At 40.2% G+C, this 16,446-nt stretch overlaps 1 protein-coding gene across 2 annotated transcripts in view; it reads right to left on the bottom strand.

Annotated features, from left to right (window-relative positions):
- The window catches only part of LOC129822899 (dihydropyrimidine dehydrogenase [NADP(+)]-like), a 213,809-nt gene that overhangs the window by 79,994 nt on the left and 117,369 nt on the right, over window positions 1-16,446 (bottom strand). For both annotated transcript variants that reach the window (XM_055881411.1, XM_055881410.1), the window contains exons 15-16: window positions 15,455-15,523; window positions 3,032-3,115 (exon numbers count right to left, since the gene is read on the bottom strand). In XM_055881411.1, the coding sequence (XP_055737386.1) occupies window positions 3,032-3,115; window positions 15,455-15,523 (153 nt within the window). The remainder of the gene's footprint in view (window positions 1-3,031; window positions 3,116-15,454; window positions 15,524-16,446) is intronic.

Below are 16,446 nucleotides of genomic sequence, written 5' to 3'. Positions count from 1 at the left end.
ACAATGTCTTCTGTTATATAACCATATATGTCTTTTCTATTCCAAATTTCCGTTTGGAAAGGAAGCCTTTCTTTATTATGGTCCAATAGCAGGGATTCAATTAATCTTGGCTGTCAGGACCCTTCGGTGGATAGTCTGCTCAGGGATCCATCTTCCCGCCTACTCTTCATGGCCTACGGAGAAGCGACCACCGTGCATATCAAGAGTATCTCTCCTCTCTCAGTAGCACAAGTTTGAGTTAACTTAAGGCAATAGTGCTGGGTTGATGTTACGCTTGCTAGAGTCGTTCTGTTTGATGGCGTTTATGGGTTCTTCAGTCTGTAAATGCACAACATTCTATATAGCATATCTTGCTCACCTCCTGTAGTTATTTTAGCCTCTTTATATGATGCTTCGCTCCGGCAGTGAGCTACCCTGAAGGAGCAGAGCCCTAATGCCAAGACTACGCGTTGTAATAAAGGGTTAAACGTACACGTGGCGTTACCTTTTTGAATAAGATTTTTTGTTTTTCTTCAACAAAATGTTAAACTACTCATCTTCAAAAAAGAACAGTACAGTAGCTACCGTTGGTTATACAATCCGAGGGAGCCGTTGTGAATGACTGATTGAAATTGCATATTAATAAGACATTCGAATGAGATTTCCCTACCATTTCCATAGCGTCAGAACTAATGTTTTTCCCGCTGTTGCGTTGAGAGGTGGCACGGCCGCCACGCACGCGGAGCGGCGGGGTGTGATGGAATGATATTGCCTCTCTCTCTTTAGTTCACTCCGAGGTTACCTGCCTGCGGGCACATGGCTTTGATTAGCTTTTTGTCTTACAGCAGAAAATCTAACGGCAGAGGGGATATAACTCTGGAAATTTACGGCTACTGTGAGAGAAAATAGCTTTGTCTCCTTCCCCGGTTATAGACGGGAAGTCGTTGGTTCGTACGTTCGTTGCATTCATTCCCCTCTCCACCGTGGGCCTGAGGTGGGACTCAAGTCAAGGTGGTAAGATTGAAAATCGCAGCTTTCCTTTCTTTGCCTTTATCCGTATCCAGATAACTAAGGCCTTTAGGTTGTGGTATAGTAACTTGCAGTGTGCTGTTTCAGGCACATACAGTAACAGCTCTCATCACTTACTGTACTGTATATCACACACTGCTTTAGTCACTGTGCTGTTTATAGCAGACTTTTCATCATTAGTGATGTGGAGCTACAAGCTAAACCTTTCTCTCCCAATCTATATACAGGTGTACTGTACATCCACATACACTGAGAGGGCATGGTATCCTGTACCTAAGGATACATTGTATTGCTCCCATCCAAAATGAGAGCTAAGTGGAGGCTCAGAGCATCTTGAGATCAACTAGGCAGGATTGGTAGGCTACAAGCTACACTACAGCATACTACAGCTGTAAAGCTGCAATATCCCAATCAGCGTACGGAATATCAGTCTTCAGATAGTATACTCAAACTCTTTGACATATTTTTCACCCCGTTAAAAGTCAGAACAGCCTGCCTGCCGTGCTGTAAACTGATGAGGGTTAGTATTAACCTCCTGAGCGGAGAGGTGTGATACTCTGTCATATCCGGGCTTTTAAAAAAGGCCCCTTCCGTCCTCTTCCAAAGCAGCACTACTCTGCGTTTTAATGACCTTGTTTTAACGTTAAGACATGGTGGTGTTAGAGAGTCAGGTAAGTAGAGAGTCCTGTTACTGACTTGACCACCGCACCGCTGGGCTGCGAGCAGTTAGATGACAGGCCGTGTCACACATGTTCAAGTCAAAAGCACAACTGACCCTCACAGAGAGACAGGCTAATGTGTAAACATTTAGATATGCTGCTAGCAAAAGAAGGTTCTCACATATCGTCGCTGACATTAAACGGTGAGTTTAGACAGTGTGAGGTAATGTGTGTGGTCGTCTACCGGTGGACACCATGGTGTAGGGTTGGTGTTAAATAATAAAAGAAGCAATGTCCTTAAAAAAATGAAAGATACAAATAAAAGAGCAGTAATGCGTCAAACAGCCAAAGGCTAATTTAAACTTACATTATATTCCCTGGTGACTGATCTGCCCATCCCATCTCATATTCCATACTGATGACATGCATCAAGCGAACAAATAGAAGTGTTGACTAGTCACATACTCAAAACGTTTAACCAAACGCTACATTAAACTCAGACAATGCAGCATCTCATTTGACAGAAGCCAAGTCAGAGAAGGATTGTCCCGTATGGATTATTACAATCATTAAATGTTTCAACTAAATGTGAAATTATAGAAAGATGTGTATTTTAGGAGGGCGCTGATGAGAAATCAACGCTCCATTGGAGTAGAGTCAGTCTCCATTAAACCAGAATAAACGCTCCAACTCACTCCTTCAGTGGTTTTCATTGCCTGCGTCCCACCTCGTACCAGATCACGCACTCCCTTCTACTCCTCCTACACTGGGAAAAGCACCCAAGTGGATAGCTCCACCTTCGAGTCTGATTCTACACACCCTGAATACAATCACTCTCACACTGAGATATTCAGACAGTCACAGAGTTACAGCTACTCGATCAGAAAATCTTCTAAAATCAGCCATGTTGAACTACCTCCACACTGCTGATGTAATGACCTACTGATATGATGAATGCTATTTATCAGTCACCACCATGGCATTGTACAGTAGTAGTCAGTAGCAGAGCAACAGAGAGGAGTTGTTGACTCCGCTCAGCTGTAGTGGTAGAATAGTGTTTCTCTGTGACAGAGCAGAGTCCATTAGAAAGCAGACTGTCTGGTGTATCTGACAGTGTGATCATTCAATTTTATAAGAGCTGTATCTAACCAGATGTTCACAAAAATAGGTGTGTAGTCGATACTTCAACTTGTAGTCAAGTGCAGTCTTTGAGTCTGTGAAGTCTGCACTGAGGCTTACAACAGTTGAGAAGTCAGTGAGGCGTGCACTATGGTAACGTCAGTAGTAGAGTTGAGTCTTCAGTCAGTCAGTCAGTCAAAAAGGTGTTTGTTCACAGGCACACAGTAGTTGAGCTGAGGGCTTACCTGCCCACAGGCCAGTCCCATGCCCCTCTCCCCCATACCATGTGGGCAAGACAGATTCAACTCCAAGGCATCAGCTCCTGAGGCCTGTTGAAAGAATAACACACGCAGAACCAGATCGTTATCACAAGCTTTTCTTTTTGTTTTGTTTATACAAATGATCACCATGAACACATTTTTTTTTTTAAATGGAAGATGCCATCACCTTTCCTTTTTTTGGAAAAACCAAGAGCTACAATATTATTCACGTGCATTTGATTTCTTATGTCAAAAACCTGGGCAGATTTCATACCCCAAAATGTTCTCCCATGAATTCGGTTAAGGGATGGATCTTTTAACAATTCATTCACTTGAGTGCATTTCAGTGTTACACCATGTCGGATTGATATTCCATTTATTCACGCACCAACACCACAACATGAAGTGGATGCGGATTTGCAGATGTACTGAAGATGCACACACACTGTACATTTACCGAAATGCAATTCAATGCAAAACAATGGAGACTGGAAAAAGAGGCCCCTAAAATAGATGAGACAAATTATAACTGTTCCGCATGGATCGGCATCAGATGACACTGTAACATGGACTGGTGGAGAGAGAGGGAGAGCGAGAGAGAGAGAGGCAGAGAGAGAGAGAGAGACTGAGGCGTCGAGCGAACGCATCGAGAGAAGAGCGGCGAGAGAAGCAACGGCTGAGCCGGAAAGGCATCTGACAGGCAATTACGTTTCCGTGGGGGCTTTAAAACACATCACAAGAGGGATTTAAACAATTACAAACAGCTCCACAAACCTGCCAGAGAGTCTCCAGCTGCGGATTTATGATTTGGCCTCAGACTGACAACCATTAGAGAGAGAGAAAAGAATAATAAGCATTTTAGCCTTACAAAGTGCACATTTCATGGTCAATTGAGGCCCAAACGCAGTCACAACATGGTCATAATGCATCGGGATCCCCAAAGCCAATTATCAATCATGTTTAATTTCACCCTTCTTCCTTAAGCCCTTCATGGAGAAAAGGGAGGGGGTGGCCGGCGGATTTATTTTGTTCTATAGTCTTTTTTTCTCTCTCTCTCTCTCATTTCAGATCATAATAAACTTTGCGATGATATGTGAAGGAAGATGGTTGGGGGAGGTGTTTGATATTGTGGGCTCAGTTTAGAGAGCCAAGGATGAGGGGAGTGTATCCTGTACACAACAGAGAACAGAGAGCAGAGACTGTTTGTTAGACATTTCTTCATCCCATCCCCCCAGCTCAGAGACAGAAAGAGAAAGAGAGAGAGAGAAAGAAACAAGAGTGAGAGACAGCTAGACAGAGTTTTGTTAATTATCTATTTCACTTGCTTTGACAATGTAAACATATCATATGCCATATGTTTCATATGCCAATAAATCAATTTGAATTGAATTTAAATTAAATTGAGAGAGAGAGACAGAGAAGGACAGAGAAAGAGAGAGAGAGAGAGAGAACATTCCTCTCATCTCTGATCGGCTGTCTGCTCCAGATTGCTGTGTCTGTCAGGCCGAGTGTGATACATTCGATCGGATAGTTTTCTGTACCTTGCCCTCATGAATATCAGAAAGTATAGGTGTTGGTCTCCCTCTGAATTATACCAAGTTTTCCATGGAAATCCAACATGGACCTAGTTAGCTTTGTTCAGTTCGAGGGATGCGAGCACCAAATTATGTAGACACGCCCAAATGTGCAGAGCTTACCCCAGGCTTATCCATACGACATGATAAGGCAATGCACATGTGCAAAATATGAAATCAGCTCGATGCAACGAACGAAGCTAGGCAAAGCAGCGAGGCATATGCTGACCCTGTCCATTAACAGTGACTGGAGTCAGGAACGTGAGTCAACGATTTGAACAGACGGGAAGGAAGACATGAATACCCAGGCGCCTTTCCTGAGATTTGGATGCAGTTTTAGCAAATGTTGATATTTTTTAGCATAAAAACCACCAGAATCATTGAGGAAAAACATGAAATAACAAAAAATAATGAACATTTGTCTACCCTGCCTATTCTGACCGCACATCACTGATCATTTAGAACCATTATGAGGGACAGTGCAGTACCATATTAGGACCTGCCTTTTAGGGGTGCATACAAACAACACACACAACAGAAAGAAACATCGAGAAAAGGGACGACACTGTCAAAGCTGTAAGCATCTTAAACCCGTCAAAAAGGAGAGAGAGAGACTGAAGCACAGACTGAAGTATAGATATATTTTAACCCAATTATGAATTAGGCTCTACTCCAGCTGTATAAATTGTAAATGCGCAATTTATCAAGCAGGCCATGCGCATAGCAAATAAAGGCCAAGCATTGCATTAATATTTATACACTTTGTCCCAGGGGCGATATGGCTCTGGTCAAAAGTAGTGCACTATTAAGGGAATTGGGTGCCATATGGGACAGATACTGTACATAGGGATCATGATCCAGGAGAGACCAGGAAGCAGAGGAGAGCTTCTAGAGGATGGACGGATACGCTCCATAACCAAGCCAGAGGCCCCAAGCAGATATTTATGCAACCTGACACTGCCTTTGACATGGATTATCAACCCACAACTTGATAAGGGAAACATAACCTAGCACCGTCACAGACTCTAGAGCATCAATGTTGGTGTGATCTCCACGGGTATTAGGAACAAGATATGAGCCATAAAAGTGCCTTAAGGACAGACACAGTCTATCTGTCTGTCGGTCTGTCTTTTTGTCACCACAAAGGGACAAGCAGACAAAAAAATGCATTTCTCGTGGACCCCTTAATGAAGTAATAGTTGTAGAAAATATATACACACTACCGGTCAAAAGTTTTAGAACACCTACTCATTCAAGGGTTTTTCTTTATTTTACTATTTTCTACATTACAGAATAATAGTGAAGACATCAAAACTCTGAAATAACACATGGAATCAAGCAGTAACCAAAAAGGTATATTTTATATTTCAAATAGCCACCCTTCGCCTTGATGACAGCTTTGCAGACTCTCAACCACATTCTCTCAACCAGCTTCATGAGGTAGTCACCTGGAATGCATATCAATTAACAGGTGTGCCTTCTTAAAAGTGAATTTGTGGAATTTCTTTCCTTCTTCATTCGTTTGAGACATTCAGTTGTGTTGTGACATGGTAGGGGTGGTATACAGAAGATAGCCCTATTTGGTAAAAGGCCAAGTCCATATTATGGCAAGAACAGCTCAAATAAGCAAAGAGAAACGACCGTCCATCATTACTTTAGGACATGAAGGTCAGTCAATCTGGAAAAATAACTTTGAAAGTTTCTTCAAGTGCAGTAGCAAAAACCATCAAGCTCTATGATGAAACTGGCTCTCACGAGGACCGCCACAGGAATAGAAGACCCAGAGTTACCTCTGCTGCAGAGGATAAATTCATTAGAGTTACCAGCCTCAGAAATTGGAGACCAAATAAATGCTTCACAGAGTTCAAGTAACAGACACATCTCAACATCAACTGTTCAGAGGAGACTGTGTGAATCAGGCCTTCATGGTCGAATTGCTGCAAAAAAAACACGAGCAATGGACATTGGAGATTTTTGGTTCTAACCGTCGTGTCTTCGTGAGACGCGGTGTGGGTGAACGGATGATGTACGCATGTGTATTTCGCACCATGAAGCACTGAGGAGGTGTTATGGTGTGGGGGTGCCTTGCTGGTGACACTGTCAGTGATTTATTTAGAATTCAAGGCACACTTAACCAGCATGGCTACCACAGCATTCTGCAGCGATACGCCATCCCATCTGTTTTGGGCTTAGTGGGACTATCATTTGTTTTTCAACAGGGTCATTACCCAACACACCTCCAGGCTGTGTAAGGGCTATTTGACCAAGAAAGAGAGTGATTATATTATAAAAATAAAGCGAACTGGATGCAATATGAGGAAAAATGCCGCAAATTATTTTTCAATTCTCAACATAGAAATGCTACCAAATATTTTTTATTGAAACTTGTTACAAATGATGAAGTCACTCATGGAAGTAAAGTACTTTAAGAATATGTTTTCTTTTCAGTTTCCTCCATCTCCACTAACCAAAGCTAATGTTATGGATTTTTTCCCTATTAATAATGTAAAATTAACATCTGTACGGAAAGACTCATGTGAAGGCCAAATTACAGAGGAGGAACTTCTTGATGCAATTAAAGCCTTTAAGTCCAGGAAAACTCCAGGGCTGGACAGCATACCAGAGGAGTTATACTAAACCTTTTTTGATATACTCAGAGGACCATTATTAGCATGTTTTAACCACTCCTATATAAATGGTAGATTATCAGACACGCAACAAGAAGGTCTGATTTCATTATTACTGAAACAGGACCCAAGTGGTATATATAAAGATCCAGTCCATTAAAACAATTGGAGGCCTCTTACACTTCAGTGTTGTGATGCAAAAATTCTAGCTAAATGCTTGGCACATAGAATTAAAAAGGTTTTGTCACATATTATTCATCCTGATCAGACAGGTTTTCTACATGGACGATACATTGGAGATAATATAAGACAAATACTGGAAACAATAGAATACTATGAAATACCGGGGAAACCAGGCCTGGTTTTCACAGCTGACTTTGAAAAGGCTTTTGATAAAGTATGACTGGAGTTAATGCCTGGAATATTTCAATTTTGGAGAATCTCTTATAAAACTGGTTAAAGTTAAAGTATAGTAACCCTAGGTGTAAAATAGTAAATAATGGCTACATCTCAGAAAGTTTTAAACTGTCAAGGGGAGTAAGACAAGATTGTCCACTATCGGCATATCTATGTATTATTGCCATCAAAATGTTAGCTGTTAAAATTAGATCCAATAATAATATTAAGGGCTTAGAAATCCATGGCTTAATAACAATGGTGTCATTGTACGCTGATGATTCATGCTTTCTTTTAAAACCACAATTAGAATCCCTCCAAAGACTCATAGAGGATCTAGATACTTTTTCTAACCTTTCTGTATTAAAACCAAATTATGATAAGTGTACTATGTTATGTATTTGATCATTAAAAAATTCAACTTTAACATTACTGTGTAGTTTACCAATAAAAGTGTCTGACGGGGATGTGGACATAGTCAGTACACATATCCAGAAAGAAAGGATCTCACTCCAATAAATGTTAATAGAAAGTTAGCAAAAATAGATAAGATCTTGCTACCATGGAAAGGAAAATACCTGTCTATTTGTGGAAAAATCACTGATTAACTCCTTAGTCATATCAGTTTACCTATTTGCTTATGGTTTTGCCTACACCTAGTGACCTACTTTTTAAATTATATGAACAAAAGAAAATCAATTATATTTGGAATGGCAAGCCAGACAAAATTAAAAGGGCCTATTTATATAATGAATGAATTTGGAGGGCAGAAATGATTAAATAGTAAAGCATTAGACCTCTCACTAAAGGCATCAGTCACACAAAAGTTATACTTAAATCCAAAATGGTTCTCTAGTAAATTAGTAAGAATGTCTCACCCCATGTTCAAGAATGGCCTTTTTCCCTTTATTCAGATTACAACTGCTCACTGTCGGGTATATGAAAATGAAATAATCTTCAAAATCTCTCTTTTTTTTTTAAACAAGCCTCAGAAAGTTGGTTGCAATTTTAGTTTAATCAACCAGAAAAGACAGAACAAATAACACAACAAATATTGTGGTTAAAATCAAATATACTAATTAATAAAAAAATAAATATAATCTTTGTAAATAACATCATAAATAGGACTGGTGGAGTTATGTCACACATGCAGCTAACAGTCTGCTCTACCCCAAAATTACAACCAACTAATTACAGCATTCCCACAAAAATGGATGAGGCAAGTGGAAAGGGTAAAAGTAAGGAACTTGTCTGTCGGCCCTGCATTAAAGACCAAAAATGGTTTAAAAAAGTTGTGATAAATATAAATATATACCAGTCCCATTTAAGGATAAAAAAATTGACAGCTGTGCCATATAAATTGCAAAATAGTTGGGAAGAGATTTTCGACGTACCGATTCCATGACACCGGATTCAGAACTTCAAATTTTAAAATTCAAATTATTATACAAAAATCTTGCAACCAATAGAATGTTATATATATATGGGGGATACTCACAGCTCTGCAGATTTTGCTGTGAGGAGGCAGAGTCATTAGATCATTTATTTTGGTACTGTCCATATGTAGCTTGTTTTTGGTCACAGATCCAGGAATGGCTGAAGAAATACAACATTTACCTGGAGCTAACGCTACAGATAGCAATACTGCGAGATATGAAATCACAGTCAATCGATCAATAACATAAAAAATAATTTAGCAAAAATTTTCATCTTTAATTTACAATCTGTAGAAACTATGAGAATAGAAAGGTTCAATACTTTTGTGAAGCATCACAGCACAGTTCAAAAATATGTCAAAAAGAAATCCAAAATGGATGGTGTTAAGAGATAGATGGGAGGGGTTGAATGGAGCTGAAGGGTGGGACTAATAACAACACATGTAAAACATATGGGGTCTGTAAATGTAATATAGGTCTGGAGCTTTTGTGAGCTTTTGTGAACTAGCAAAGTTACAAGTGGAAATCAACCTAGATGGGCATCAGAAATAGAGGAAGGCCAGGACTAAAAACAAAAAATATATATAACTATTGTAAAATAGATTGTGTCTGTAAAATGTGTAAAGTATGTATAAACAGAACGTAGAAGCATAGGTGTTATTGTTGACTAGTTTTCTCCAATTGGGGAGGGGGTGGTAGGGTTTGCGGGGAAAAATAAAGGTATATTCAAAAAAAAAAGTGTGTATATGTATGTGTATGTATATATATACACTGCTCAAAAAAATAAAGGGAACACTTAAACAACACAATGTAACTCCAAGTCAATCACACTTCTGTGAAATCAAACTGTCCACTTAGGAAGCAACACTGATTGACAATAAATTTCACATGCTGTTGTGCAAATGGAATAGACAAAAGGTGGAAATTATAGGCAATTAGCAAGACACCCCCAAAAACGGAATGGTTCTGCAGGTGGTGACCACAGACCACTTCTCTGCCTAGCCAGTCTCGAGACCTGAACCCAATAGAAAATCTTTGGAGGGAGCTGAAAGTCCGTATTGCCCAGCGACAGCCCCGAAACCTGAAGGATCTGGAGAAGGTCTGTATGGAGGAGTGGGCCAAAATCCCTGCTGCAGTGTGTGCAAACCTGGTCAAGAACTACAGGAAACGTATGATCTCTGTAATTGCAAACAAAGGTTTGTGTACCAAATATTAAGTTCTGCTTTTCTGATGTATTAAATACTTATGTCATGCAATAAAATGCAAATTAATTACTTAAAAATCATACAATGTGATTTTCTGGATTTTTGTTTTAGATTCCGTCTCTCACAGTTGAAGTGTACCTATGATAACAATTACAGACCTCTGTATGCTTTGTAAGTAGGAAAACCTGCAAAATTGGCAGTGTATCAAATACTTCTTCTCCCCACTGTATATACACAGTTGAAGTCGTAAGTTTACATACACCTTAGCCAAATACATTTAAATTTAAACTTTAAATTCCTGACATTTAATCCTAGTAGAAATTCCCTGTTTTAGGTCAGTTATGATCACCACTTTATTTTAAGAATGTGAAATGTCAGAATAATAGTAGAGAGAATGATTTATTTCAGCTTTTATTTCTTTCATCACATTCCCAGTGGGTCAAAGGTTTACATACACTCAATTAGTATTTGGTAGCATTGCATTTAAATTGTTTAACTTAGGTCAAATGTTTCGGGTAGCCTTCCACAAGCTTCCCACAATAAGTTGGGTGAATTTTGGCCTATTCCTCCTGACAGAGCTGGTGTAACTGAGTCAGGTTTGTAGGCCTCCTTGCTCACACAAGCTTTTGCAGTTCTGCCCACACATTTTCTATAGGATTGAGGTCAGGGCTTTGTGATGGCCAGTCCAATACCTTGACTTTGTTGTCCTTAAGCCATTTTGCCACAACTTTGGAAGTATGCTTGGGGTCATTGTCGATTTGGAAGAACCATTTGCGACCAAGCTTTAACTTACTGACTGATGTCTTGAGATGTTGTTTCAATATATCCACATAATTTTTCTCCCTCATGATGTCATCTATTTTGTGAAGTGCACCAGTCCCTCCTGCAGCAAAGCACCCTCACAACATGATGCTGCCACCCCTATGCTTCACGGTTGGGATGGTGTTCTTCGGGTTGCAAGCCTCCCCCTTTTAACTCCAAAAAAAATGATGGTGATTATGGCCAAACAATTCCATTTTTGTTTCATCAGACCAGAGGACATTTCTCCAAAAAGTACGATCTTTGTCCCTATGTGCAGTTGCAAATCGTAGTCTGGCTTTTTTATGGCGGTTTTGGAGCAGTGGCTTCTTCCTTGCTGAGCGGCCTTTCAGGTTATGTCGATATTGGACTCATTTTACTGTGGATATAGATGCTTTTGCACCTGTTTCCTCCAGCATCTTCACAAGGTCCTTTGCTGTTGTTCTGAGATTGATTTGCACTTTTCGCACCAACGCACGTTCATCTCTAGAAGACAGAACGCGTCTCCTTCCTGAGCGGTATGACGGCTGCGTGGTCCCATGGTGTTTATAAATGCGTACTATTGTTTGTACTGATGAATGCGGTACCTTCAGGCATGTGGAAATTGCTCCCAAGGATGAACCAGACTTTTTTCCTGAGGTCTTGGATGATTCTTTTGATTTTCCCATGATGTCAAGTAAAAATGCACTGAGTTTGAAGGTAGGCCTTGAAATACATCCACAGGTACACCTCCAATTGATTCAAATGATGTCAATTTGCCTAACAGAAGCGTCTAAAGCCATGACATAATTTTCTGGAATTTCCCAAGCTGTTTAAAGACACAGTCAACTTAGTGTATGTAAACTTCTCACCCACTGGAATTGGGATACAGTGAATTATAAGTGAAATAATCTGTCTGTAAGCAATTTTTGGAAAAATTACTTAGGACATCTACTTTGTGCATGACACAGACTTTCCAACACTATAGTTTGTTAACAAGAAATTTGTGGAGTGTTGAAAAACGAGTTTTCATGACTCCAACCTAAGTGTATGTAAACATCCGACTTCAACTGTATTTAAATGATATGTGTATGTATGTATATAGATATGTATATATTTGCCCCATATATGGGGAATTGCAGACAATTACATTGATGAAAGCAACAATCTATCCGCAATATTAAACTGATCCAACCCTCCCCCCCAAAAAACCTGGCCTCCACAATCCCCCGACCTCAACCAAATTGAGATGGTTTGGGATAAGTGAAGGAAAAGCAGCCAACAAGTACTCAGCACGTGTGAGAACTCCTTCAAGACTGTTGGAAAGACTGAAGCTTCATTCCAGGTGAAGTAGGTTGAAAGCATGCCACGAGTGTGCAAAGCTGTCATCAAGGCAAAGAGTGGCTATTTGGAGAATCTCAAATATAAAATACTTTTTTGGTTACTACATGATTCCATATGTGAAATTTTATAGTTTTGATGTCTTCACTATTATTCTACAATGTAGAAAATAGTAAAATAAAGAAAAACCCTTCAAAACTTTTGACCGGTAGTGTATATATAATAATAATTGATAAGCAGCCCCTAAATCATTTTCTGTTTGTGATTTAAAAATTCTGACAACTGAGCAATGTAAAATATAAATATTTCGGAAAAGTCAGGGAAGGAGCAGGACGTCGCCTTCAAAATGGCAGATCTATTTTAAAGACAAAATCCAACGGCAGTGGGCGTCGGCGTCGGCAGTTCTAATGTTAAGTCGTTCATAGACCATCACCATCCAATGTTTCCATTTTTTCTTCTCTTATCTGTTTTGTATTGAATAAAATAGGAATGTCTCACAGTAAGAATTTTACATTAGGAATTTTAGCCTCTAGGACATAGCTATGATACAACCTTTCCTCTCCAAAGCTGGGAATTTCTAACCGAGAAACGAAAGGGGGGAAAAAGAGGAAAGTTGACTGAACTGGAGTGACAGTTGAAAGTAGGGAAATGTTTCACTTCAGATTGACACTTCAGTAAGGAGGAGGGCGAGGAAGGAAAAAAACGACTTTTAAGTAGTACCCTTAGGCAAGGAACAGTGTTAAGTGTTCTCTTACAGATTTCAAAGTGGAAATGAATGGTTGACTTTCCTTGAAAATGGAGTTGCCATAGCAACACAGCTTTTATTTCATATTTCCACTGCTACAGGTAGTTAAATAGACGCACAATAGATGTGATGAAGAAGAATAATAGAGCGGTTCTAACGGTTCTTCCTCCTGAGGTGTGTTGCTGCCGAACCTGGACCATTCACCAAACCGAACCCCTTCTCTTTCCAACCTCCCGATTTAGACTATATCCCTCTACTGCTCCCATCTGTGCTGGTGTTGCAACAAGGGCTTTTCACAGAAGGAAAATAAAATGAAATATTCCCCATGTAAAGTCATGGCTAGAGGGCATCTTTAAACCCTTCGGACCCCTCTGGGTTCTTCTGCGGAGAAGTGTGTAGGGATCTGGCCTTGGTACAATGGGTGGAGGAGGGTTCAAATCCTAAGTGCAATATCACAGACATAGTCCTAGCCAAGGTACTTATCCTGCATAGCTGGTTTCACTGGGTTATCCTCAATCCTATTTTATGACTGTATAAATTCTTCATGGATAAGGAGGCATGCTAAGTGAATAACTATGATAATAATATTCTTAAAGTGAGACGAGGAGGGAGGGTTTATTAAGGGAGGGAGAAGGGAAGGAAAATAAAATTGCATACCACATACTTTAAATCAAATATATTCTAGGAGATCTGATGGTGATGATGATGGTTGGGGAGGTGGGGATGGAGGGGGAAGCATGACAGGTTGTTTTAAATGAGGTAGGAGAGAGAGTGACGCATCAATGAAATCAATAGCGGCATTAACACATTGAGCTGTTAAACCGGTTTGCATTCTGACATTTTCCTTTTGCACAATTAAGCGGTTGAGATATGCGAGTCAACTCTGATTAGTTGAGCAGTTGCTAAACCTGACGTAACCACGGTATGCCTACACCTAGCTACCGCAGTTTATCTCAGGGGTCTTTCACACCAAATTGTTTTGGAGCGGTTTCTCCAAACTCTGGTGGGTTTACCCCCTTAGTTTGGTTCGTTTAGACTGGTGTGAACACTCCATGTACACTCAGGCACGCACCAAACAATGCACTGTGGTTCGCTCAAAAAGGGTGGTCTCAGTCCGTTATTATTCATACCGTGGTACGGTTCGCTGCAGGTGTGAACGCAGTCTGGGCCAAACACAGGAAAGGAACCAGAGGCGAGCAGAATTTTGGGTTGTTTGAATGTGAGCATTATCATAACTTGATATCTCTGAAACATTTTGTGAGTAGCAGCTCATTTCTGAGCGCATCCTATGCATATTAGTGGAGACCAGGGATATACATGTAGGCTAATTAATATTCAATGCACATTTCAGTTAGAGCGGCTGTTTCACTGTTTTCCTCCCGCATGTTGTCTTCCATGTTGATGGAAGACCAAAGCGAAATATGATGATTGGGACACACAAGTGATGCTCCATGATGATCATTGATGTATGAAACTAATGGTTGCATGAGCACATCATTTTCTTTAGGCATTTCAGTTCGTTTAACATTTGGCAAATGTGAAACCAACCAGACCCCCCCCCCCCCCCCCCCCCCCCCCCCCACACACACACACACACAAAAACAGTGTAACAAATAAACAAACTGTGATTGGAACTATAGCTCAGAACTATGTGTGACGACGCCCTGAAACACAAAAGAGAACACTGCTAGATCAGTTCTCTGTTGGTTAAAAAAAGAAACCCCACAGCCATGTAGCACATGTTTGAAACACCTTGTCCTTGTCAGTGTCAGTGTTGGATGCCATCAGGGACGTGTTTAAGAAGCTTTGGGAGGGGAATGGGGGAAGAGGGAGGGTAGAGGGGAAGGGGGGAGAGTTGGAGCACTCCAACCTCACATATGGGTGAGCCTGGAGATGTCTGGCCTGTAAAAGCTTCCATATCCACATCCCCTCCCTCCCTCCCTCCATCATTGTTTCACTCCCACAGTGTCATCTGTCTCCTTGCTTACAGCCACTTGGCAGCCTACCACAGGTTTAGGGCAGATAAACATTTAACTAAATGTTGCACCCACTCCAAATCCAGGATTACATCCCTCTCATTCAATATTTGGGGTGTTTAAACACTTGCAGTGGATGTGGCTTTCTGCCTGGTCTGAAGATCTAAATCAAATTCCACAAATATAACCCAAGTGAGGGACACAGAGAAAGAAGCTATGCTAGTCGTGACAATTATAAACATGTCAGTACCGGAAATAATGTTATAACCATTCCTGGCCAGCATTTAGGATTTTACATTTGAAGAAAGAAATCAATACTGCTAAGACCTACCTCTGCCATCTTGGCAAGCTCTGTCCAGTCAGCTTTGTTATAGCTGCACATTATACTGGAGATAATGACCTAGAGAAAGAGAGAAGAACAAAGAAGAAAAGAGAAGAATAATATAAAACTGAGTGATAAATCCATTGCGGCTCAAACTAAAAGTTTCATTTCAACACATTAGAAAACAGATCTGAGAGGAGCAGCCATTATCCTATTTTTAAGAAGCACCGGCATTGTCCTCCCTCAGTCACAAAATCAATATTTATAATTTTATAAGATCAGGACAAATCCAGTGTGCTTGCCAGCGTTATTAAAACAATAAAAACACCAGAGAGAGGTACAGATGTAGGATCTTAATTTGAGTCGGTTTGCTACAGCAGGAAAATTATCCTGCAGGAAATGGAAATATGGATTATTATGATACATTTTTGCTAGGGAAAATCAAGTCTGAAATTTAAAAGTGGAAATGACAAACTTCAGAAGCCTTTTTAAACCGTAGATACACTACAAGTTTAAAATGTCCCGCATTTCAGGAAAGTTCTCTTGCAACAGGGAGATCAAATTAAGATCCTACACATGTATTTGCAGGAGGCTCTGAGTGGATTAGACTAGGTCTCTCTCCTCCAGACATACAATAAGCCCTCTATAAAACAGGTTATATAGGCCCCTGCTTCTTAATATTGCCTCCCGGTTTTAAGTAATCACAGAAATAAAAAGGACCATGATGTATAGACATGATGCTGAGGATACCCGATGGGTCCAATCCACAAAGAGGTAAGAGCTACTACACCCATTGGCTGGGAGGCAGAGGATGTCTTCTGGAGATATTGAGGAACATTATTCCTGACCACATATATCTGATGTGCCTGCTTTGTGTTATAACTGTCTGGAAACTGTGTGTGTGTGTATTAGATCACACTACAACTTTCCTTCTGTATCAACACTATAAGGAATTCAAAGTAAATGCTGATGCTAAGTAGCTATTAATCAACTACTGTGAC

This window comes from Salvelinus fontinalis, chromosome 25, assembly GCF_029448725.1.
Source record: "Salvelinus fontinalis isolate EN_2023a chromosome 25, ASM2944872v1, whole genome shotgun sequence".
In the NCBI taxonomy this organism is placed as follows: Eukaryota; Metazoa; Chordata; class Actinopteri; order Salmoniformes; family Salmonidae; genus Salvelinus; species Salvelinus fontinalis.
This window is presented reverse-complemented; position numbering and strand designations above follow the sequence as displayed.